Source organism: Solea solea, chromosome 7 (assembly GCF_958295425.1).
Source record: "Solea solea chromosome 7, fSolSol10.1, whole genome shotgun sequence".
Lineage (NCBI taxonomy): Eukaryota > Metazoa > Chordata > Actinopteri > Pleuronectiformes > Soleidae > Solea > Solea solea.
The window spans coordinates 21,136,449-21,162,512 of NC_081140.1; the positions used below are offsets into that span (position 1 = coordinate 21,136,449).

The window sequence follows — 26,064 nt, forward strand, 5'->3', positions numbered from 1 at the left end:
GAAGAGGATGCCGCAACCAAACTTGACTGCTCAGTAATTGGCTGTTTGGCTGCCACTCCAGTGGCTCTGACCACTCTAAAGGTTGCAAGCATGGTAGCAACTTGATTACGAGTTTGTTTATGCAACAAATGTTGTTTTTTCCTAACAAAGTTGAATTGACACCCTGGACAGTTTGACAGTCCATCGCAGGGCCGCACACATAGAGACAAACAACCATTCATTCTCACACCTATGGTCAATTTAGAGTGTCCAATTTACCTAATCCCCATATTGCATGTTTTTGGACTGGGAGGAAGCCAGAGAACCCGGAGAAAACCCCCCCCACACACACACACACAGGGAGAACCTGCAAACTCCATGCAGAAAGGCCCTTGTTCCAACCAGGGCTCGAACCCGGGTCTTCTTGCTGCAAAGGCAAGAGTGCTAACCACTACACCAACCATGTGGCCCAGACAGAAATTATGTCTATGAATATTTGCATATAAAGCAAAGAAGAGAGATGGATTTGGGACTGGGGGTCTCCCAACTGCAGTCAAATAAATGTGTGTGTCTTTTTACCTTCTCTCTAATCTCCAGAGCTCTTTTACACAGCGGCTCTGCTTCCTTGTATTTTCCTCTTTTCCCATAAAGCACTGCCAGGTTGTTAAGCGTTGCTGCCACCTGTGTGTGTATATACACAAGTACAAAATATACATCACATCCCAGAGTCATTTTGTGTCAGAAGTTATTTCATTGCCTCATCAAAAAGTGTCTGTGGCTGCAGCTGCTTCATAAAGAGAAGTGAACTCACAGCTGGATGGTCCATCCCAAGGGTTTTCTCCCGGATTTCCAATGCATCGTTTAACAGGTTGGCTGCTTCTTTGTATTTATTCTGGTCTCTAAAGAAAAAACAAAATGTGTCGCACAAAAATTTAAATCACAGCATGGTTTGTTTCATTATTAGTGATTTGACTTGCTATTGTTTACATACAGAATTGTATTATTTCTAATTCTATAATGAAGTCTTGTCTAAAGTTTTCTCCTACTGTTTGTGTAATCCAGGTTTATAAGACCATACAAATTAGAGGAAGACACAGTATAACAGATAAACCTCAGAAGTTAACAGGTGTAAATTATCTTCCATCATCAAACACCAACCTCACCTGTACACCAACGCCAGTATATTCAGCATTGTGGCTACATCAGGGTGTGTATGCCCTGAAGACTTCTCCAGATCTTCCAAGGCCTGTTGAGACATCATTATAAAGAGAAGATAAATAGTAAATTATAATCTCTGGATAAGGCTACAGTCACGTGAAAACGTGAAACAAAAACCTCTCTTATGGCAGTATCCAGAGCTGGTACAGGTTTCAGATGTTCAGAAACATGTAATAGGACCTAAACCAAACCCATACCTGTTTGCAAAGAGGCACAGCAACTTCATATCGTCCCTGTGATGCGTACTGGATAACAAGGTTGTGGAGCGTTCGAAGGCGGGCAGGGATCTCGTAGCCACCCTGCTGAGCTGCAGCTGCTGCACTACTGTGGTGAGGCTGGGACACTGTACAGCAATAAACAAATTAAGAATGTTAAGGTCACATGAAATTTTTTTAGTATTTTCTTAAGTAAACTGAAAATCTTTGACAAGGTTTTATTATTACATCGCAGCTTTAAAATGTCTTATGTGGCTGTCCACTCATGCATGTACTGTTTTCAAAATAAGAGTCTTATTTATACAACATTAACACTTAATTTTAAAGATGCTTGATGCCTTTGAAGAACAAACTTGCTGAATGAGAGTATAAAGATTTTGCTGATGTTCTTACCTACAAAATCATTATCACTGCATGTATTGCAGATGCTCAAAATGTGACATCCCTGCTTGAAACCTACTTGCTGTGTGTTAAGAGATGTTCCTCAAAATATCAAAAGCAGAGTAAATACATATACAGCGAGTTTATCTGTGGATAAAGGACATTAAAACTATTTGACCTGACTTTGTTTAGATAGATGAGCATATATAATCTAAACTGTGAATGATTTTAAACACATTATGACAGTCACCCCAGAAGAAACTTACTCTGTGACTGTTCTTCCTCTGCGGTAGGAAAGAGATCATCCAGAGACCCCTTGTTGGAGGATGTGTCTTTATCATCCTGAAGGGACAGACACACACACACACATACACTCAAGAACTGCAAATATATCATCTCATTATGTGTAAGATTTTAAATGTGCAGGAGCATTACCATATGAGACACCATCATATGTAAATAAATTAAGTGTAAAAAAATAAACAATCTCAGAAGGGCAGGAGTGTGGCATAAACCCTTTCTTTGGGATTTGATAATTTCAAATTACATTTCAGATTGTAAACTCCATGGAGTGGGAGTGGGATATTTTAGTATGTCGTCAAAAATGTCACAAAGAAGTCTAAGGTTAGCATGTTGTCCAAAATTTGACAAAAAAGTCATAGGTTAGTATGTCGTCCAAAATGTGACAAAGAAGTCATACTTTAGGATGTCGTCCAAAATGTGACAAAAAAGTCATAGGTTAGTATGTCATCCAAAATGAGGAGACAAAGCTGTTATACTGTAGTTTGTGTTCCAAAATTTGACAAAAATGTCATACTTTAGTACATCGTCCAAAATTTGACAAAAAAGTCATAGGTTAGTATGTCGTCCAAAATTTAAGAAAAAAGTCATACTTTAGTAAGTCATCCAAAATGAGACAAAAAGTCATACTTTAGTATGTCGTCCAAAATGAGACAAAAAGTCATCTTGAGTTTGTCTTCCAAAATTAGACAAAAAAGTCATACTTTAGTATGTCGTCAAAAATGTGACAAAAAAGTCATACTTTAGTATGTCGTCCAAAATGAGACAAAAAAGTCATACTTTAGTACGTGGTCCAAAATGTGACAAAAAAGTCATAGGTTAGTAAGTCGTCCAAAATTTGACAAAAAAGTCATACTTTAGCATGTTGTCCAAAATTAGACAAAAAAGTCATACTTTACTATGTTGTCCAAAATTTGACAAAAAAGTCATAGGTTATAGTATGTTGTCCAAAATTTGACAAAAAAGTCATAGGTTAGTATGTCGTCTAATATGTGACAAAAAAGTCATAGGTTAGTATGTCGTCCAAAATTTGACAAAAAAGTCAAAGGTTAATATGTCGTCTAAAATGTGACAAAAAAGTCATAGGTTAGTATGTGGTCCAAAATGTGACAAAAAAGTCATAGGTTAGTATGTCGTCCAAAATTTGAGAAAAAAGTCATAGGTTAGTATGTCGTCTAAAATGTGACAAAAAAGTCATAGGTTAGTACGTCGTCCAAAATGTGACGAAAAAAGTCATAGGTTAGTATGTCGTCTAAAATGTGAGTCTAAAACGTCTAAAATATCCTAAATTTGACAAAAAAGTCATACTTTGGTATGTCGTCCAAAATTTGACAAAAAGGTCATACTTTAGTATGTCATCCAAAATGAGACAAAGAATTCATACTTAAGTATGTCTTCCAAAATGTGACAAAAAAGTCATACTTTAGTACATCGTCCAAAATGAGACAAAGAAGTAATACTTTAGTACGTCATCCAAAATTTAACAAAAAAGTCATAGGTTAGTTTGTCATCCAAAATGAGGAGACAAAGAAGTTATACTTTAGTTTGTCTTCCAAAATTTGACAAAAACGTCATACTTTAGTACGTCGTCCAAAATTTGACAAAAAAGTCATACTTTAGTATGTCGTCCAAAATTTGACAAAAAAGTCATAGGTTAGCATGTCGTCCAAAATTTGACAAAAAAGTCATACTTTAGTATGTCGTCCAAAATTTGACAAAAAAGTCATAGGTTAGTATGTCGTCCAAAATTTGACAAAAAAGTCAAAGGTTAGTATGTCGTCTAAAATGTGACAAAAAAGTCATACTTTAGTATGTGGTCCAAAATTTGACAAAAAAGTCATAGGTTAGTATGTCGTCTAAAATGTGACAAAAAAGTCATAGGTTAGTATGTCGTCCAAAATTTGACAAAAAAGTCATACTTTAGTACGTCGTCCAAAATGTGACAAAAAAGTCATACTGTAGTATGTCATCAAAAATGTGACAAAAAAGTCATACAGTTTTATGTCATCCAAAATGAGACAAAGAATTGATACTTCAGTATTTCGTCCAAAATTTGACAAATAAGTCATACTTTAGTAAGTCGTCCAAAATTAGACAAAAAAGTCATACTTTACTATGTTGTCCAAAATTTGACAAAAAAGTCATAGGTTAGTATGTTGTCCAAAATTTGACAAAAAAGTCATAGGTTAGTATGTCGTCTAATATGTGACAAAAAAGTCATAGGTTAGTATGTCGTCCAAAATTTGACAAAAAAGTCAAAGGTTAGTATGTCGTCCAAAATTTGACAAAAAAGTCAAAGGTTAGTATGTCGTCTAAAATGTGACAAAAAAGTCATAGGTTAGTATGTTGTCCAAAATTTAACAAAAAAGTCATACTTTAGTGTGTCGTCCAAAATTTGACAAAAAAGTCATACTTTAGTATGTTGTCCAAAATTTGACAAAAAAGTCATAGGTTAGTATGTTGTCCAAAATTTGACAAAAAAGTCATAGGTTAGTATGCTGTCCAAAATTTGACAAAAAAGTCATAGGTTAGTATGTCGTCCAAAATTTGACAAAAAAGTCATACTTTAGTGTGTCGTCCAAAATGAGACAAAAAAGTCATACTTTAGTACGTCGTCCAAAATGTAACAAAAAAGTCATAGGTTAGTATGTCGTCCAAAATGAGGAGACAAAGAAGTTATACTTTAGTTTGTGTTCCAAAATTTGACAAAAACGTCATACTTTAGTACGTCATCCAAAATTTGACAAAAAAGTCATACTTTAGTATGTCGTCCAAAATTTGACAAAAAAAGTCATAGGTTAGCATGTCGTCCAAAATGAGACAAAAAGTCATACTTTAGTATGTCGTCTAAAATTTGACAAAAAAGTCATAGGTTAGTATGTCATCTAAAATGTGACAAAAAAGTCATACTTTAGTACGTCGTCCAAAATTTGACAAAAAAGTCAGGTAAGTATGTTGTCCAAAATTAGACAAAAAAGTCATACTTTAGTATGTCGTCCAAAATTTGACAAAAAAGTCATAGGTTAGTATGTCGTCTAATATGTGACAAAAAAGTCATAGGTTAGTATGTCGTGCAAAATTTGACAAAAGTCAGGTAAGTATGTTGTCCAAAATGTGACAAAAAAGTCATACTTTAGAATGTCGTCCAAAATGTGACAAACAAGTCATAGGTTAGTATGTCGTCCAAAATGAGACAAACAAGTCATAGGTTAGTATGTGGTCCAAAATGAGACAAAAAAATTATAGGTTAGTATATCGTCCAGAATGAGACAAAAAAGTCATAGGTTAGTATGTCGTCCAAAATTTGACAAAAAAGTCAAAGGTTAGTATGTCGTCCAAAAAGAGACAAAAAAGTTGTACTTTAGTATGTCGTCCAAAATGAGACAAAAAAGTCATAGGTTAGTATGTCGTCTAAAATGTGACAAAAAAGTCATAGGTTAGTATGTCGTCCAAAATGAGACAAACAAGTCATAGGTTAGTATGTGGTCCAAAATGAGACAAAAAAATTATAGGTTAGTATGTGGTCCAAAATGAGACAAAAAAATTATAGGTTAGTATATCGTCCAGAATGAGACAAAAAAGTCATAGGTTAGTATGTCGTCCAAAATTTGACAAAAAAGTCATAGTTCAGTATGTCATCCAAAATGTGACAAAAAAGTCATACTTTAGTATGTCGTCCAAAATGTGACAAAAAAGTCATACTTTAGTATGTCGTCCAAAATGTGACAAACAAGTCATCGGTTAGTATGTGGTCCAAAATGTGACAAAAAAGTCATACTTTAGTATGTCGTCCAAAATGTGACAAAAAAGTCATAGGTTAGTATGTCGTCCAAAATTTGACAAAAAAGTCATACTTTAGTATGTCGTCCAAAATGTGACAAAAAAGTCATAGGTTAGTATGTCGTCTATAATGTGACAAAAAAGTCATAGGTTAGTATGTCGTCCAAAAAGAGACAAAAAAGTTGTACTTTAGTATGTCGTCCAAAATGAGACAAAAAAGTCATAGGTTAGTATGTCGTCTAAAATGTGACAAAAAAGTCATAGGTTAGTATGTCGTCCAAAATGTGACAAAAAAGTCATAGGTTAGTATGTCGTCCAAAATGAGACAAAAAAGTCATACTTTAGTACGTCGTCCAAAATTAGACAAAAAAGTCATACTTTAGTATGTCGTCCAAAATGTGACAAAAAAGTCATACTTTAGTATGTCGTCTAAAATGTGACAAAAAAGTCTTAATATCTTAGTATGTCGTCCAAAATGTGACAAAAAAGTCATAGGTTAGTATGTCGTCTAAAATGTGACAAAAAAGTCATAGGTTAGTATGTCGTCCAAAATGAGACAAAAAAGTCATAGGTTAGTATGTCGTCTAAAATGTGACAAAAAAGTCATAGGTTAGTATGTCGTCCAAAATGAGACAAAAAAGTTGTAATTTAGTATGTCGTCCAAAATGAGACAAAAAAGTCATAGGTTAGTATATTGTCCAAAATTTGACAAAAGTCAGGTAAGTATGTTGTCCAAAATTTGACAAAAAAGTCATACTTAAGTATGTCGTCCAAAATGTGACAAAAAAGTCATACTTTAGTATGTCGTCCAAAATGTGACAAACAAGTCATAGGTTAGTATGTCGTCCAAAATGTGACAAAAAAGTCATACTTTAGTATGTCGTCCAAAATGTGACAAACAAGTCATAGGTTAGTATGTGGTCCAAAATGTGACAAAAAAGTCATACTTTAGTATGTCGTCCAAAATGTGACAAAAAAGTCATAGGTTAGTATGTCGTCTAAAATGTGACAAAAAAGTCATAGGTTAGTATGTCGTCCAAAATGAGACAAAAAAGTTGTACTTTAGTATGTCGTCCAAAATGAGACAAAAAAGTCATACTTTAGTATGTCGTCCAAAATGAGACAAAAAAGTCATAGGTAAGTATTTTTTGTCAGCTTTGTGTATATGTGCTTCCGTACTTGCCAAAATGAGCAACAGAGGTATGTTACAAGTTGTGATGAACACACACCAGGCACATGTATGTTGCCCGAGAATTTCTGAAACTGACAGGATTTGAACACACAACCCTCAGATTTGGTGTCAAACACACTGCCATTGCGCCACAGAGCCTGTTACACAAAGGCAGACAGAGGCTTGTAGTGTGAATGGAGTGAAGTCTGCCATCTCTGATCACCTTGTTTAGTATGTTGTCCGAAATTAGACAAATACGTCATAGGTGAGTATGTCGTCCGAAATGAGACAAAAAAGTCGTACTTTAGTATGTCGTCCAAAATGAGACAAAAAAGTCATAGGTTAGTATATCGTCCAAAATGAGACAAAAAAATCATAGGTTAGTATATCGTCCAAAATGAGACAAAAAAAGTCATACTTTAGTACGTCGTCCAAAATGTGACAAAAAAGTCATAGGTTAATATGTCGTCCAAAATGTGACAAAAAAGTCATAGGTTAGTATGTCGTCAAAAATTTGACAAAAAAGTCATACTTTAGCATGCCGTCCAAAATTTGACAAAAATGTCATACTTTAGTATGTTGTCCAAAATTTGACAAATTCAGGTAAGTATGTTGTCAAAAATTAGACAAAGAAGTCATACTTTAGTATGTCGTCCAAAATGTGACAAACAAGTCATAGGTTAGTATGTGGTCCAAAATGTGACAAAAAAGTCATACTTTAGTATGTCGTCCAAAATGTGACAAAAAAGTCATAGGTTAGTATGTCGTCTAAAATGTGACAAAAAAGTCATAGGTTAGTATGTCGTCCAAAATGAGACAAAAAGTTGTACTTTAGTATGTCGTCCAAAATGAGACAAAAAAGTCATAGGTAAGTATTTTTTGTCAGCTTTGTGTATATGTGCTTCCGTACTTGCCAAAATGAGCAACAGAGGTATGTTACAAGTTGTGATGAACACACACCAGGCACATGTATGTTGCCCGAGAATTTCTGAAACTGACAGGATTTGAACACACAACCCTCAGATTTGGTGTCAAACACACTGCCATTGCGCCACAGAGACTGTTACACAAAGGCAGACAGAGGCTTGTAGTGTGAATGGAGTGAAGTCTGCCATCTCTGATCACCTTGTTTAGTATGTTGTCCGAAATTAGACAAAAAAGTCATACTTTAGTATGTTGTCCGAAATGAGACAAAAAAGTTGTACTTTAGTATGTCGTCCAAAATGAGACAAAAAAGTCATAGGTTAGTATATCGTCCAAAATGAGACAAAAAAATCATAGGTTAGTATATCGTCCAAAATGAGACAAAAAAGTCATACTTTAGTACGTCGTCCAAAATGTGACAAAAAAGTCATACTTTAGTATGTGGTCCAAAATGTGACAAAAAAGTCATAGGTTAGTTTGTCGTCTAAAATGTGACAAAAAAGTCATAGGTTAGTACGTGGTCCAAAATTTGACAAAAAAGTCATACTTTACTATGTCGTCCAAAATGTGACAAAAAAGTCATAGGTTAGTATGTCGTCTAAAATGTGACAAAAAAGTCATAGGTTAGTATGTCGTCTAAAATGTGACAAAAAAGTCATAGGTTAGTATGTCGTCCAAAATGAGACAAAAAGTTGTACTTTAGTATGTCGTCCAAAATGAGACAAAAAAGTCATAGGTTAGTATGTCGTCTAAAATGTGACAAAAAAGTCATGGGTTAGTATGTCGTCCAAAATGAGACAAAAAAGTCATAGGTTAGTATGTCGTCTAAAATGTGACAAAAAAGTCATAGGTAAGTATGACGTCTAAAATGTGACAAAAAAGTCATAGGTTAGTATGTCGTCTAAAATGTGACAAAAAAGTCATAGGTTAGTATGTCGTCCAAAATGAGACAAAAAGGTTGTACTTTAGTATGTCGTCCAAAATGAGACAAAAAGGTCATAGGTAAGTATTTTTTGTCAGCTTTGTGTATATGTGCTTCCGTACTTGCCAAAATGAGCAACAGAGGTATGTTACAAGTTGTGATGAACACACACCAGGCACATGTATGTTGCCCGAGAATTTCTGAAACTGACAGGATTTGAACACACAACCCTCAGATTTGGTGTCAAACACACTGCCATTGCGCCACAGAGTCTGTTACACAAAGGCAGACAGAGGCTTGTAGTGTGAATGGAGTGAAGTCTGCCATCTCTGATCACCTTGTTTAGTATGTTGTCCGAAATTAGACAAATACGTCATAGGTGAGTATGTCGTCCGAAATGAGACAAAAAAGTCGTACTTTAGTATGTCGTCCAAAATGAGACAAAAAAGTCATAGGTTAGTATATCGTCCAAAATGAGACAAAAAATCATAGGTTAGTATATCGTCCAAAATGAGACAAAAAAAGTCATACTTTAGTACGTCGTCCAAAATGTGACAAAAAAGTCATAGGTTAATATGTCGTCCAAAATGTGACAAAAAAGTCATAGGTTAGTATGTCGTCAAAAATTTGACAAAAAAGTCATACTTTAGCATGCCGTCCAAAATTTGACAAAAATGTCATACTTTAGTATGTTGTCCAAAATTTGACAAATTCAGGTAAGTATGTTGTCAAAAATTAGACAAAGAAGTCATACTTTAGTATGTTGTCCAAAATGTGACAAAAAAGTCATACTTTAGTATGTCGTCCAAAATGTGACAAAAAAGTCATACTTTAGTATGTCGTCCAAAATGTGACAAACAAGTCATAGGTTAGTATGTCGTCCAAAAAGAGACAAAAAAGTCATACTTTAGTATGTCGTCCAAAATGTGACAAAAAAGTCATAGGTTAGTATGTCGTCCAAAATTTGACAAAAAAGTCATACTTTAGTATGTCGTCCAAAATGTGACAAAAAAGTCATAGGTTAGTATGTCGTCTAAAATTTGACAAAAAAGTCATACTTTAGCATGTCGTCCAAAATGGACAAAAAAGTCATACTTTAGTATGTTGTCCAAAATGGACAAAAAAGTCATAGTTCAGTATGTCATCCAAAATGAGACAAAAAAGTCATACTTTAGTATGTCGTCCAAAATTTGACAAAAAAGTCATACTTTAGTATGTCATCCAAAATGAGACAAAAAAGTCATATTTTAGTACGTCGTCCAAAATGAGACAAAAAAGTCATAGGTTAGCATGTCGTCCAAAATTTGACAAAAAAGTCATAGTTCAGTATGTCGTCCAAAATGTGACAAACAAGTCATAGGTTAGTATGTGGTCCAAAATGTGACAAAAAAGTCATACTTTAGTATGTCGTCCAAAATGTGACAAACAAGTCATAGGTTAGTATGTGGTCCAAAATGTGACAAAAAAGTCATACTTTAGTATGTCGTCCAAAATGTGACAAAAAAGTCATAGGTTAGTATGTCGTCCAAAATGTGACAAAAAAGTCATAGGTTAGTATGTCGTCCAAAATGAGACAAAAAAGACATACTTTAGTATGTCGTCCAAAATGAGACAAAAAAGTCATAGGTTAGTATGTCGTCCAAAATGTGACAAAAAAGTCATACTTTAGTATGTCGTCCAAAATGTGACAAACAAGTCATAGGTTAGTATGTGGTCCAAAATGTGACAAAAAAGTCATACTTTAGTATGTCGTCCAAAATGTGACAAACAAGTCATAGGTTAGTATGTGGTCCAAAATGTGACAAAAAAGTCATACTTTAGTATGTCGTCCAAAATGTGACAAAAAAGTCATAGGTTAGTATGTCGTCCAAAATGTGACAAAAAAGTCATAGGTTAGTATGTCGTCCAAAATGAGACAAAAAAGACATACTTTAGTATGTCGTCCAAAATGAGACAAAAAAGTCATAGGTTAGTATGTCGTCCAAAATGAGACAAAAAAGTCATACTTTAGTATGTCGTCCAAAATGTGACAAAAACGTCATAGGTTAGTATGTCGTCTAAAATGTGACAAAAAAGTCATAGGTTAGTATGTCGTCCAAAACAAAAAAGTTGTACTTTAGTATGTCGTCCAAAATGAGACAAAAAAGTCATAGGTAAGTATTTTTTGTCAGCTTTGTGTATATGTGCTTCCGTACTTGCCAAAATGAGCAACAGAGGTATGTTACAAGTTGTGATGAACACACACCAGGCACATGTATGTTGCCCGAGAATTTCTGAAACTGACAGGATTTGAACACACAACTCTCAGATTTGGTGTCAAACACACTGCCATTGCGCCACAGAGTCTGTTACACAAAGGCAGACAGAGGCTTGTAGTGTGAATGGAGTGAAGTCTGCCATCTCTGATCACCTTGTTTAGTATGTTGTCCGAAATTAGACAAATACGTCATAGGTGAGTATGTCGTCCGAAATGAGACAAAAAAGTTGTACTTTAGTATGTCGTCCAAAATGAGACAAAAAAGTCATAGGTTAGTATATCGTCCAAAATGAGACAAAAAAATCATAGGTTAGTATATCGTCCAAAATGAGACAAAAAAGTCATACTTTAGTACGTCGTCCAAAATGTGACAAAAAAGTCATAGGTTAGTATGTCGTCCAAAATGTGACAAAAAAGTCATAGGTTAGTATGTCGTCCAAAATGTGACAAAAAAGTCATAGGTTAGTATGTCGTCCAAAATTTGACAAAAAAGTCATACTTTAGCATGTTGTCCAAAATTTGACAAAAATGTCATACTTTAGTATGTTGTCCAAAATTTGACAAAAAGTCAGGTAAGTATGTTGTCAAAAATTAGACAAAAAAGTCATACTTTAGTATGTTGTCCAAAATGGACAAAAAAGTCATACTTTAGTATGTTGTCCGAAATTTGACAAAAAAGTCATACTTTAGTATGTCGTCCAAAATGTGACAAACAAGTCATAGGCTAGTATGTGGTCCAAAATGAGACAAAAAAATCATAGGTTAGTATATCGTCCAAAATGAGACAAAAAAGTCATAGGTTAGTATGTCGTCCAAAATTTGACAAAAAAGTCATACTTTAGTACGTCGTCCAAAATGAGACAAAAAAGTCATACTTTAGTACGTCGTCCAAAATGTGACAAAAAAGTCATAGGTTAGTATGTCGTCCAAAATGTGACAAAAAAGTCATAGGTTAGTATGTCGTCCAAAATGTGACAAAAAAGTCATAGGTTAGTATGTCGTCCAAAATGTGACAAAAAAGTCATAGGTTAGTATGTCGTCCAAAATGTGACAAAAAGTCATAGGTTAGTATGTCGTCCAAAATGTGACAAACAAGTCATAGGTTAGTATGTGGTCCAAAATGTGACAAAAAGGACATACTTTAGTATGTCGTCCAAAATGTGACAAAAAAGTCATACTTTAGGATGTCGTCTAAAATGTGACAAAAAAGTCATAGGTTAGTATGTCGTCTAAAATGTGACAAAAAAGTCATAGGTTAGTACGTCGTCCAAAATTTGACAAAAAAGTCATACTTTAGTACGTCGTCCAAAATGTGACAAAAAAGTCATACTGTAGTATGTCATCCAAAATGAGACAAAGAATTTATACTTTAGTATTTCGTCCAAAATTTGACAAAAAAGTCATACTTTAGTACGTCGTCCAAAATGAGACAAAAAAGTCATACTTTAGTACGTCGTCCAAAATGTGACAAAAAAGTCATAGGTTAGTATGTCGTCCAAAATGTGACAAAAAAGTCATAGGTTAGTATGTCGTCCAAAATGTGACAAAAAAGTCATAGGTTAGTATGTCGTCCAAAATGTGACAAAAAAGTCATAGGTTAGTATGTCGTCCAAAATGTGACAAAAAGTCATAGGTTAGTATGTCGTCCAAAATGTGACAAACAAGTCATAGGTTAGTATGTGGTCCAAAATGTGACAAAAAGGACATACTTTAGTCTGTCGTCCAAAATGTGACAAAAAAGTCATACTTTAGGATGTCGTCTAAAATGTGACAAAAAAGTCATAGGTTAGTATGTCGTCTAAAATGTGACAAAAAAGTCATAGGTTAGTACGTCGTCCAAAATTTGACAAAAAAGTCATACTTTAGTACGTCGTCCAAAATGTGACAAAAAAGTCATACTGTAGTATGTCATCCAAAATGAGACAAAGAATTTATACTTTAGTATTTCGTCCAAAATGTGACAAAAAAGTCATACTTTAGTATGTCTTCCAAAATTTGACAAATAAGTCATACTTCAGTATGTCGTCCAAAATTTGACAAAAAAGTCATACTTTAGTATGTCGTCCAAAATTTGACAAAAATGTCATACGTTAGTATGTCGTGCAAAATGAGACAAAAAAGTCATACTTAAGTACGTCGTCCGAAATGTGACAAAAAAGTCATAGGTTAGCATGTCGTCCAAAATTTGACAAAAAAGTCATACTTTAGTATGTTGTCCAAAATTTGACAAAAAAGTCAGGTTAGTATGTCATCCAAAATGTGACAAAAAAGTCATACTTTAGTATGTTGTCCAAAATTAGACAAAAAAGTCATACTTTAGTATGTTGTCCAAAATTTGACAAAAAAGTCAGGTTAGTATGTCGTCCAAAATGTGACAAAAAAGGTCATAATTAGTATGTCGTCCAAAATTTGACAAAGTCATACTTTAGTCTGTCGTCCAAAATGAGACAAAAAAGTCATACTTCAGTACGTCGTCCAAAATGTGACAAAAAAGTCATAGGTTAGTATGTCGTCCAAAATTTGACAAAGAAGTCAAACTTTAGTATGTTGTCCAAAATGTGACAAAAAAGTCATAGGTTAGTATGTTGTCCAAAATTTGACAAAAAAGTCATACTTTAGTATGTCGTCGAAAAAATTTGACAAACAAGTCATACTTTAGTATGTCGTCCAAAATGTGACAAACAAGTCATAGGTTAGGATGTGGTCCAAAATGTGACAAAAGTCATACTTTAGTATGTCGTCCAAAATGTGACAAAAAAGTCATAGATTAGTATGTGGTCCCGAATGTGACAGAAAAGTCATAGGTTCGTATGTCGTCCAAAATGAGGCAAAAAAGTCATAGGTTAGTATGTCGTCCAAAATGTGACAAAAAAAAAAATCACTTCACCTCACGGAGTGCGAGTGAAGTATTGTTTTTAGAGGCTCTGTTTGTCTGTCTGTTTGTTTGTGTTTCCACACTTGCCGGTATGACCAACAAAGGCCGACAGAGGCTTGTTTCGTAAATGGGGTGAAGTCGGTCATCTCTGATTGCCTGGTTTTTCTTGTGAATGATCACAGCCACTACAGGCAAGAAAACCATATTCAGTGGCAAAAAAATTTACACATAGTACCCTAATGTGGCAGGTCTTAGTGTGCTTTTCCTCCTTAGAGGTCGCAAGATACAGTTATTACAGATTCAAGAGTGAGTTTAAAAGCTCACTCTAGTTTGTCTTTTAACACATTTTTCAAAAAGATTTCAGGGTCTATAGGTCTACACTGATGTTTCTCAGGTTTAGTGAGTAGTTGAGTAGTTTCAATGCACTTCATATACAAAACACGTACCTGATGAAAGCCTTAAATAAAGAACAGATTCATTCTCTATGACATATAATGTTGTCAAGTTGTATTATTCACATTTAAATATTTGGTTAATTGCACATCTGGTTGGCTGATGAACTAACTAACGTGTGTATTTGTGCATGCATATAGTTTGTCTAACCTGCTGCGGTTCATCCTGGTCATATTTGCGTATGGAGGACATGAATTGCAGGTGCCTATTCTGCTCCTCCAGGGTGACCACCACCTGTTCCCTGTCTTGCAGCCGTTGCTGAGCTCTGGCCAACTCGTCCCTTAACCACTGGTTCTCCTGACAGAGACGGCGCACCTATAGAGAAGGCAGAAGGTATAAATAAAGGAGAAGGAGACAATGGAAGGTTTGGAGAATAATAATAGAAAGAATAGAAAAATAAAGCAAAAAAAATTCAGAAGGAAGAACAGAATGAATATGGAAAAAGGTCAAATGATAAAATACATGAAGGATAGGAAAGAAAAGGAGATGGAGGACGATTTCAGTACAAAGTCAGACAAAGACCCTTGAAGAAAAAATTACCTGAGCTCGCAGCTTCTGTTTCTCCGCCTCCAATGATCCCAGGTGAGCTGACAATGCCATCATCACCTGAAGGTATGAGACAGGATTAAAACATGATGTACATAGGAAAATGTTTTTCTAAAATTAGAACCTTGAAGCTATTACCTACACTGTACTTTTTACTGCCAAATGTTAACTGTTTTAATTGTAAGCTAAAGCAAATCGGAAGCAATCATCAAGACTTTGCCCTTTTTCAATTAAATTCCTTTGTTTGTACCTGAGCTTCACTCAGCCCCAGCTCTATCCTCTCCAGTGACTGACAGATGATGCCACTCTTCTCCTGCTCCACACTGCTGGTCTCCAAAGTCGATTGGCTCTCCATCACCTGCTGCAAGTTCTCCAAAAGACCGCAATTCTCCTCTCTCAGTGCCTCTAGCCCTGAAATCACCTGTTGTGTGCTGCACAGAATCTCCTCTGCTGACAACATTTCTGCAGCTTCAAGGTTCCTCCTCTCACAGTAAGTGACCTTGGAACAGAAAAAGAGCATCACATTAATTAGCTTAAGTAAGTCATTGTAGTTTGTACTTGTGGTACTAGTGTTGTATTTTTAATAGCTAACTCTAACTCAGAAGGAAATAAAATACCTTGGACATTTGAATGATGACAGAATAATGATGACTGTATAAGCATTGACACGATTGCCTACGTATTGAATTTTGTCTTTGTCGTGATTGCTGTGATTGTACTTCCTATGTTATTTTGTTTTGTTTTTTATTACATGGAGCTTGAATTAGTCGTGTCAGCAGCAGTAGAGATAATATGACAAAACTAGAATTAGGAAGTGGAAGAGTGGCAGTAGCAGAAGTGGTTGTTTTGACATAACAGGTGAAAGAGCACCATTATTAAAGCCATTTTAGTCTCTAAAACTTAATAAGTGGCAGTAGGTCAAGGAGCAACATTAGAATTATTAGATGTCCGCATATTTGAAGTAGAAATGATGGAGGAAGTTGGAGTGATATGGCCAACACTGGCAGACGTCTTTACTGTAGCATTAAACAGTATATTCTTTCATTTTCATCATGCTTCATCAAATTAAAGTTGGGGTGTGTTAATGGTGAAAAAAATTTACTTGTAATAACCTTAAATTATTTTGTAATCATTTTAAGGAAAGGAAATGCCACAAAATTGTATGGCATATTTGTAGACACAAGTGTGTATGTATTTATTTATTTACTTGATTTGTATATGTTTTTTATTAACTTGTTATGAGGGTGACTACACAAGGTCAGAGGAAATTAACCAACAATCGACCTGGACTCCAGAGTGTTACATAACACGCACACGCGCGCGCACACACTTGTTTACTGTGTACTGTGGGCGGCGCTACAGGCCTAAGAGTATTTCCTTACAGTCGCTGTTACCGTGTTAGTTAGCACACTTACTACCACACGACAGTGACAGCATCAGCATGCGACCAGTTTGTGCTAATTTCCCCATTTTATTATTATTTCGCTCTGACTAAATAAAACATAAGCAGCTTGCCGTGCGACACACACACACACACACACACACACACACACAAACAGGCACACATTCACATACACAGTTATTAATAGCCTACCTGCTTAGCCCAGACTACGCCGGCGTGGTTGTGTCCTTTTGTCCACTCTGAGCTGATGTTGTTATTCTTTAATTTCGCACGAGGAAGTTTCAACAAAAGCGGGACATTTGCGGATGGAGAACCTACCTGTCGGTTTTAACATTGAACAGGTGAGACATGAAGACGTAGAGGTTGTAAATTATCCACCTGCCGTCTACTCTTCAGCACTCTGTTGCTCCCGTCGTCGTCACCACGCCCCAGCTTCCGGTCCATGCCTTCAAAATAAAAGGCCAAAAACTGCACAAGCGCGTCGACGCTGCTGTCTCACTCTCACCAGCAGGTTTTTCAACCAGGAGCGACCGCGCTATACACTAACTACCATGTTCCCTTTCACTATGGTAAAAAAAAAAAACTGTACTGTATTTCATGTTTTTAATTCCCAATTCTCTGTTTAGCTGATATTTGATACTGTATTCAGATATTCTACTTTCCAATTATTTTACGTACATGTGTATTTTATTATTTAGATTTTTTGTATTTTTGTATGTATATTTTAGTGTGACATTTACATATTTTGTGTGTTGGATGGAGAACAATCAGGGGAAAAAAATTGTAGCAAGAATGTCTTGAATGATGGTTTTGAATTGTCCCGATTTGTTTAAATCAGCTGGGGGGAAAATGAGGTGATAGTGATTGAAAAACTGTGAAATGTATTAGTATAAGTGGAAGATGTGTATTCCCCTGAAATTGCAGTTGGGAATACTGAGTCATCTCATCATGTGTTTCTTCCTGTCTGTGTATTTCTGTCTCTATCTGAATGTGTCTCTCTTTCTGAATGTGTGTGTGTGCAGGTGTCTTTCTTGTGTATTTCTATCCAAATGTGTGTGTGCATGTGTGTCTCTGTGTATTCAGTTTGAGAGTGTGTATGTTTAATGGCCAACGAGTTAAAAACACAATTTAAAAAAATCTCCATCCACTCTGTTTTCTCTCACACTCAGTGAACAAAATTGTCTATGAGGAAAAGAGGTTGGCATCCAAAAACTGTACACCTGGCAGCTTTAAAAGCATACTGTGTGAAAGGGGACGCATGTACTGTATTTGCTAGAGCACCAACACATTGCACATACCAACACATGGACATTGCCCTTGATGTGTGCTCTTATCTACTTTGACCTGCATTGTTCTACCCTCTCAATTCCTTTACAATAAAACATTTCAAAAAGAAAGATTTTTTTTGATATTTTTTTAAATTGTCACATGAATGTCCAACACATTTTTGATAACAAGGTTGTTGTTGAATTGTAGAAATTCACAATAACAATGATAATTGAAATGAATGAAATTACATTCCCTCCAACTGTAGTTTGTGTCCAGGTTTGTAAAATTGTATAGACATAACAATGTCTAAATTAAATGGTTGTACGTTGCAATTTTATTTTATTTTGAAGGCAAACTCTCACTATTTCCTGCTGTTGTCGCGTTATGTTTGTTTGGCTTGACGAATTCGAGAAGCTTACCTGATCCCTTGTTTCCCACCATACACCGCGCGGACCTGAGGCAGCTCTTATCCTAAATAAATGAACCTAAGTTGCTATGTCAATACACACTATTTGTAATAATAAAATGTGTGTACAAATTTAATTTATTGTTTATCTAAGTGCATTTTGTTTATTTATGTTACTGGTATGTCCATGATGATGTGTGTGTGGGTGTGTGTGTGTGTGTGAGAGAGAGAGAGCGAGAGGGAGAGAGAGCGAGAGAACCAGCATTAGTCTTATTAATGTCACATTCACTCAGGTTGAGTTCAAAAACCTTGTTCCTTCACCAGCTAAGCGACATTAAGCAGCATTATACAGATTCAGTGGTGCTGAGCAGCTTAACATCAAGTCACTTGAAACAAACAAGCTCTGTTAAGGTTAATGGCATTAACTGGTAATGGTTAAAGTTGGTGATAATGCTTTGTTTAGGCTGTCCACATGAGTCAAAATCAGTGCAGTGTCCTAAGAATAGCTGCACAAATATGTCTGTGTGTTTGTGTTGTTGTTGGAACAGCCCTTTTCACAATAATGTTTATAAGGAAGGACAACGTGCCAAAAAGAATTCTGCAGACTTTGGATGGAATTTTTTAAAGGAGCTTGACAATTGAGTTTTTGTTCCAGATAAAAGCTGCCATATAACCAGCACTATGATTCATATAGTTAATATCTAATCTTTATATGGTTTATAAATGTCAGATAATGATCTACTAATACAATACTATAACAAAAACAGAGCTGTTGAACCAGTGCTCTAAATTGACCTTCAGTGTGAGAGTGAATGGTTGTTTGTCTCTGTATGTTGGTCCTGCGATGGACTGCTGACATGTCCAGGGTGTACTCCGCCTTTCACCCTCTGACAGCTGTGATTGGCTAAACAGAAGAAAAGTAATGGATGGATAGATAGAGGAGTATCCAACTTTTACTCTCGTAAATGATCTGATGATACTTCCTGCCCAGTGTCTCGCCTATCACACTACATCTGGTTCTTTGGAGTTCCTGAACTTTATATTTCTTTTCCTCATCTGTTTTTAATGTTTACATTTTGATAGCAGGCTTAAGGAGGTTTGTGCTACCCTTATCTAAATGTGTACACCTAAAACATATTCAGACAGGTTCCCTTGATGGAAGCATGCCACAAAAGTGAAATACATTTAAATGAACATTTGCTGAGAATGAGACAGTGAGCAGTCCAACAAACTAGACTGTATCTGTGTGTCTAAGTGCAACAGTTATAAGAGTGTGTTGACAGACAGCTCAGCTGTCAGGTAGGCAGAGAAGCACCAGCAACTCACTGTGGTGAGCGGGAAGGCAGGACCCAACCATATAAGGTAACTGGTCCCCTGGGAAACTCCTCCCTCTGTACTCACTACAGAAAAAACGTGCTGCCTGGTGTCCACCCATGAGGGTCACAGCTGGAATGTCCACTGTGATTGGACAACTATTGACAGATCTGTGTAAGTCAATGAGGAAAAACAACATCAATGCACAGAAGTGAAAGGAACAAATGGAATGAAATTAAATTCAGTTACGGTAAATCATAATCATCCACCAAATAAATTAAATATTAACAATAACTATGTTCTTTATGCTTTCAGATACTCTCAGCATGGAATAGTTTTCCAGGAAAAAACACACAGAATCTGTTATATGGTAATTCAACATTTGTTCATCATCAAATTTGATAATTATTGCTATCATCAGCGATGCAAATATTTTCACAAGCACTAAATAAGAATACAATATAAAGAAATCAAATTTATTTTGTGTTGAATGTGTGGCCGCTCTGCCGTTTAACTGAGTTATAACTGAGAATAATTTAATATTTTGTTGATCATTTAATGCTTGATGTCATATACATGTATGCAAAATCTACTCATCATCATTTTTCCTAGTTGAGGGCATTAGTTAAATTCACTGAGGCTGCAGCAACAATCATCTCAGCAGCTCCCAGCTCCCAGACGGAGCCGACAGGAGTGCAACTCCCAAGCTCCTTGAATAAAAACACCCCCAGCTTCTTCCAAATGGTTTCCACCTGTTTCTAGAAGCTAAAACACGACAAACATGCATGTCAGTCAAAGTGAATCTGGACATTTCCTATAATGTGTTCATTTTCTTTGGTGTTTTGTTAGACCTTCTTCCACATTTACTGTATATCTTCAGTGACATTGACACAGCCTTGTTTATTACTGGACATTTCTGGCAGAAAGACCATAGGAATGTTGAGTGTTCCTGCCTTAGCCATTGAGCCCTATACGGGCTCTTACCTTACAAAGTGTTTGACAAATGCTTTACTGTATATAGTAACTATTTATTTAACACTCTTCAAAACAAGGTTACAAAGTGTTTTACAAATAAAAATAATGAAATTAACAAAACTTCCCAACATAACACAATTTACTTATTTAAGATTATATAAAACAAATCAAGGCTGTGACCCAGAAAAAGCCCAGTTGTAAATATCAGTTTTTAAAAAGGGTTTAACAGAGGATTAAGAGCTTGCCAGTCTGATCTCCATTCCAGTTAGTGGGGGCCCGGACTAAAAAAGCATAGATATTGAACCAGTAACTCAAAAAGCTGACCAGAATAATACTCAGAAAGTTAATTTGTGGTTTTAGTGGATCATTTTTAATAGACTGCATGGGCGTGGGAAGTCGAAAATATAAGTATTGACCTATTGGCGCTTTTCAATATCCTCTTATAATTTGCAGCAGACTGACTGTGCACCGCACATATAACATTTGACATCAAAGGATCGTAATATATGACATCACTTTTTTAATGTTGACATCAAAGAAACATATTTGTATTAAAAAAAGCAAACCTTACTAACATATAGAACAAATTAGAAGAGGTGAGAGGTGCAGTTCTTTATAGAGTGGCACTGACGGCAAAGGCAGAAAACAAATTTACTCATATGACAAAAATGGCGAAGGCCTTCAAAGAGGTGGATCATGATGGATTTAAAGGGTTGGATTTTCAAGAACTTGCTTTAGACTGTTCGGATAATGAAAAACCCTTTCCAGAACCTTTCGCAATCATACCTGTGGATAACTACAAGGAAATTGTTAGACTGTTATTTATTCCCACTGAGGAGGACACGGAGAGTGATTGTGATACAGATGCTTCAGAAGGAAAAATCAGGACATACAAGAAAGGTCAATACATCTCCATTAGCTCAGATGGTATGCTCATCTTCTGGTCTGACACCTTTGAGATTTCAAATACAATTGTATTACACAACCAAATTGATACACTTCCTTATTCGCACGACAAGAAGCTGTGTGTCAAAGATATGGTGTACATGAAAGAACTGAAACAGATGGCTATCGGCCTTGACAGGGAAGTGTTATTCTGTAAGTGCATCGAGGACCCTGATGAGTTTACGCCCATTCACTCTTTAGTAGTAGAAGACAACAAAGTGACCGCGATGGACTACTGGTCCAATGGAAGTAAAGCAGTCTTTTCCTATGGTGATACGGGAGGTTATTTGTATGTGTTTGTCACGTATGTTATTCAGGTACACAGCCTCTTCCGCCCACAGATGTATGAGCAACCCCCCGGGCAGGAGTATCCAACTATTTATGTTTCAACCATGCTACAAAAGAGCTTTAGCAAATTTCTTTGTTTCAAAGTACCCATGTTTAATAACGAGTGCAGGCAGGTTGAATTCTTTCCAATGATTAACTCGTTTGCCGTTTGCAGTGCTTCACACAAGATGATGGCCCTCATTAGCCTCCCTGCTTCATGCAGAATCAAACCTTCCAAAAAAATCTTTGAGAGCAAAGGAAATTATGAGTTTTTCAGGTGCTTTGAATACTGGCCTTTAGGATATCTATTGACTGGTGGCACTGATGGTGTGGTGCGGCTGTGGTTACCAAACAGAACCTTGTCCTGTGTCTATGAACTGACTGGACATGTCAAACCCATTACACACATTAAATACAATGTCAAGGACAAAATGTTCATCAGTTTATCCACTGACCTGAATGTGCGTGTGTGGTTTGAGGACTTGCTGTGTAGACAAAGCTTCATGGCTGATGGTATGGAACAAGCCCCAATCTCCAGTGTGTATTATAACATACTCAACAATGAGTTGGTGCTAGCTAACTCAAATATAGCTAAATGTCTTGGAAGAGGAACAGACTATTGTAAAAGCCTGTTAAAAAAACATGCTGAGACAGCCTACCCACATGTCTTAGAACACTGCCTTCTTCAATTATACATTGAGTGGCTTCAGGGTCTGCTCACCACAGGTTCTACTGAGTCACTGCAGGAACTGGATAGTGTAGCCAAGAAGGGGACTGAACAACAAGGGACTACTTCCAAAATGAAACGTGTGATCAAGGTTCAGAGAAGAGATGCATTAAAGAGAAAGCCAGAAAAGGGCCAGCTCTCAGAAGATCAGACTGAATGCGAATCAGAATCACTTGAGACCTCAGAAACCACAGGTTGCACTCATTTTATTGATTATTGGTCCCTCGCTCCATACACGCTGGCATTGGTTAAAACAGTTAAGAAGAAGCCTAAACCAACTACAGAGAAAAACAAAGACTCATCCTATTCCCATACTTCAAGAACCCCGAGCACAGAGACATCCCAAACTTCAGACTCACTTATCAGAGAATCTGACCTTAAAGGAACAGCCCTTCTTGAATCAAAATCCCATCACCCTCAGGCCTCACATGAAGGTGATAGTGACCTTAAACAAAAATGTCAGTCAGCAGCACCATGTTTGAGATGGAGTAGAACCAAATATGGACCTGTGCTCAAAATTTACAAAAGAAAGCCATTCAAGAACAATCTTCTCAAAGATCCACTTGACATCCTTCTTCAATTAAAACCACAAGCACCTGAGACTGAGCTCACCACAGGTTCTACTGAGTTAATAGAGTACTCCCTGACCATTCATGAATCGGATCATTCAGACGAGAAAGAGTCTCAACAATCTTCAGAGGGTTTAGAATCCTCACCCTCTTCAGAAGCACAATTGCCTGAGAGCTCACAAATCGGAGATGACAATGACCTTGAACAAACCATTCTGACAGCAGCACCATTGCTGAAATGGATTAGAACCAAATATGGCCTTGTACTCGAGAAACACGATAGAAAACCATCACAGAACAGCCTCCTCAAATATCGACTAGACACCCTTCTTCAACTAAAACCTGTGCCTGAGACCCTTGTCAAGGAGGAGCCTGGTCAAACTTCAAAGCCAAGAGACTCACCAGTGACCTCAGAAACACACTCACACTCTCCCGAAGCCCTGCTGAGCAGAGCTTGTACTGAGTTTACAACGGGCTCTCTGCACATTGGACCCGAAACAGTCTTTCCACCCGAAACACATCCGTCTCAGAGTTCCCTACACAAGTATATCAGAGATATCACGGATCCTGAACAAAGCTCTTCTGCTGCAGGAGTTGATTTTGAAAGAGAAACTGAAACTGAAGAGCAGGGGTCTGGACAAGCACACCCATCTGCAGCAAGGAAATCACTCAGAGACACTGACTCTCCTCGCTCAGCAGCACCACTGATGAAATGGACTAAAACCAAATATGGACCTGTGCTTGAGCTTCACAACAGAAAACCTGCACCGAGCAGTCAGGTCAAAGATCCACCAGACACCCTTTTTCAATTAAAACCACATTTGCTTCAGACTCTGCTCACCAAAAGTCCTAAGTTTAGGATAAACTCCCTGTCCCCGCAGAAACTGGATAGTTCAGTCGAAAAGGGTTCTGAACAATCTTCAGAACACAGCTCACTTGGCTGAACTCTCCTCAGTCAGCAGCACCATTATTATTTGATTCTGACAAGAACCAAACAATCCTCTCAGCACAGATAACGCACACTTATATTGACAAGAAAAAAATATAGACCTGTGCTCAAGATTCAGCATAGGCATGGTAAAACTGAACTGAAAGTAAAATGGCAGTGTTTCTCTGTGAGATCACAGTGGAATATTGCTGTTCCTCAATTAAATAGAACTATATATATATATATACATATATATATATATTGCACATCCTATTAGCATTTCACTTTTGTGTTTTAATAAAAAAAATGTCATCAAATATAAAAAATAAAATGCTGAAACACTGAAAATTACACCATTTATTGAAATGAAAACTTAACAATGGACTCATCTTTCTTTCTTTCTAAAGTTCACACACTAGGATGGAGCTGCATGTATCCATGTTTGTGTGTATGCGAGTGCATCTATGCTTGTGTTAGGTTACAAGGTGCTAAGCACATGAAATTAGATCAATTCCAAGATGAGAGTGCCGATGAGACTTCACACTGGCAAGGCAACTCTGCTGCTAGAAACCAACACACAGGCCATAGCAGGGACAGTTCAGGCTGGTGTAAGACTATGTGATTGTTGACATGCTTAATCATGACATGGATAAATATGCAAAAGAAAAAGAAGCTGCTGAGTTCAGGAGAACAAAGAGAAAGAACATTCACCTCCACATACTGTACAGGGAGAGAAAAGGCTTGGTTTGCTCAATATTCATTTTTAGAACAAAATGCCTTTGTCTAGAGCATCCTGACCAATTTCCATATTGCACATTTCACACATTTTTGAGAGAAGCCATTGAAATGTAATTTTTAAGTTAAGAATTAAGTTATTTCAGAATTTGCACCAGTGTGCATAGTCAAGTCGAATTTTATTTATATAGCCCAACATCACTATCACAATTTGCCTCAGGCCTTACAGTCTGCACAGACTCACATCTGTGAGGAAAAACTCCACAAAAACCCATGTACAGGGAAAAAATGGGAGAAACGTCAGGAAGAGCCACAGAGGAGGATCTTCTCTCAGGACGAACAGACGTCACATGTACAGAACAAGTTCAGCCGATTACAAACAAAACGTCAAATTTACAAAGAGAGGAAACAAAATACACAATGGTTGCATAGGAACTACATTGGCATGTTATTATATTAACTTAGGTTAACATTAAAACTCAACTCATATAGATCCAGTCATGTTTGAAAACCTCTGGTGTAATAAGGTGTGCGCTATACATTTAAAATGTACTCTTTACATTTATTTATGAAATATGAATTGAAACACGAATAGATGGAGGAATGGAGAGGAGGATAGACAGCTGACTATATGCAATTCAATAGGGAGAACTTGCACTGGAGACCCAGTTAGGTGGCACTGAAAATAGTATCACACTGGTCACCCCAAGGCCCTACAACCCCGGCTTGCCACTCACCCTATGACCCCCTCCTACTCACATGAGTTTCTCAGGCTGCTGTCTCATTGTAATATTGAAGAAAATGTTTTTACCAGTAACATTAATTAGGGCTCCACTCCAGGTTTAACAGAGCCAGGGTATGATATATTTCAAGTGTAAGGGTAGGTCACACTAAACACTTGACACTTTAACCTGTAGAAGCTGTTTTTTTCTTCTGAAAAATTTGTCATTTTAAAACTGCATACAAAAGTGATTGAGAAATAATTATACTGTATAGTCGTTATAGCAAACCTTAGACTTTTGCACAATTCTGTACATATTCATTAAATAAACTGTCAGTAATTGGGGCCCACAGTCCCTGACCTCAACCACTTCTTACACATGTTCAGAATCACCAGCTGTTTCATCACAAATATATAGACTGTTGTGCTTAACCACACTCAAAATGTCACATCTCATTGGCCCAAATGTTGTTACTCCTCTACATTTAGCCCTGCTCACTCCGTTCCAGCACTTTAACCATGCACACACGATGGAAGAGTCATCTTACAAATATCTGCGTCTATTTCTGGGTTCCTCTAACTGTTAACATGCTGCAGTTCAAACATGAACTGTATGCTTCAAACAGGCCAGGTCAAATCTGCAGAGTTTAAAGAAAAAAAGTAACACCCTCAGTCCTGGCTGTTGCCTCCCAAAATTCTTGATTTTAAGTATTGTGTCAATGTGA

General features: G+C 36.6%; 1 protein-coding gene across 2 annotated transcripts in view; it reads right to left on the reverse strand.

Moving 5' to 3' along the window:
- klc3 (kinesin light chain 3) overlaps positions 1 to 16,862 on the reverse strand; it is a 27,559-nt gene extending 10,697 nt beyond the window's left edge. The window contains exons 1-9 of one of the 2 annotated variants that reach the window (XM_058633813.1): positions 16,616 to 16,862; positions 15,272 to 15,520; positions 15,016 to 15,081; positions 14,626 to 14,790; positions 2,060 to 2,135; positions 1,395 to 1,540; positions 1,143 to 1,225; positions 791 to 878; positions 559 to 660 (exon numbers count right to left, since the gene is read on the reverse strand). In XM_058633813.1, the coding sequence (XP_058489796.1) occupies positions 559 to 660; positions 791 to 878; positions 1,143 to 1,225; positions 1,395 to 1,540; positions 2,060 to 2,135; positions 14,626 to 14,790; positions 15,016 to 15,081; positions 15,272 to 15,481 (936 nt within the window). In that variant the 5' untranslated portion in view covers positions 15,482 to 15,520; positions 16,616 to 16,862. The remainder of the gene's footprint in view (positions 1 to 558; positions 661 to 790; positions 879 to 1,142; positions 1,226 to 1,394; positions 1,541 to 2,059; positions 2,136 to 14,625; positions 14,791 to 15,015; positions 15,082 to 15,271; positions 15,521 to 16,615) is intronic. The other variant, XM_058633814.1, reaches the window with a different exon arrangement.
- Positions 16,863 to 26,064: the final 9,202 nt, after the last annotated feature.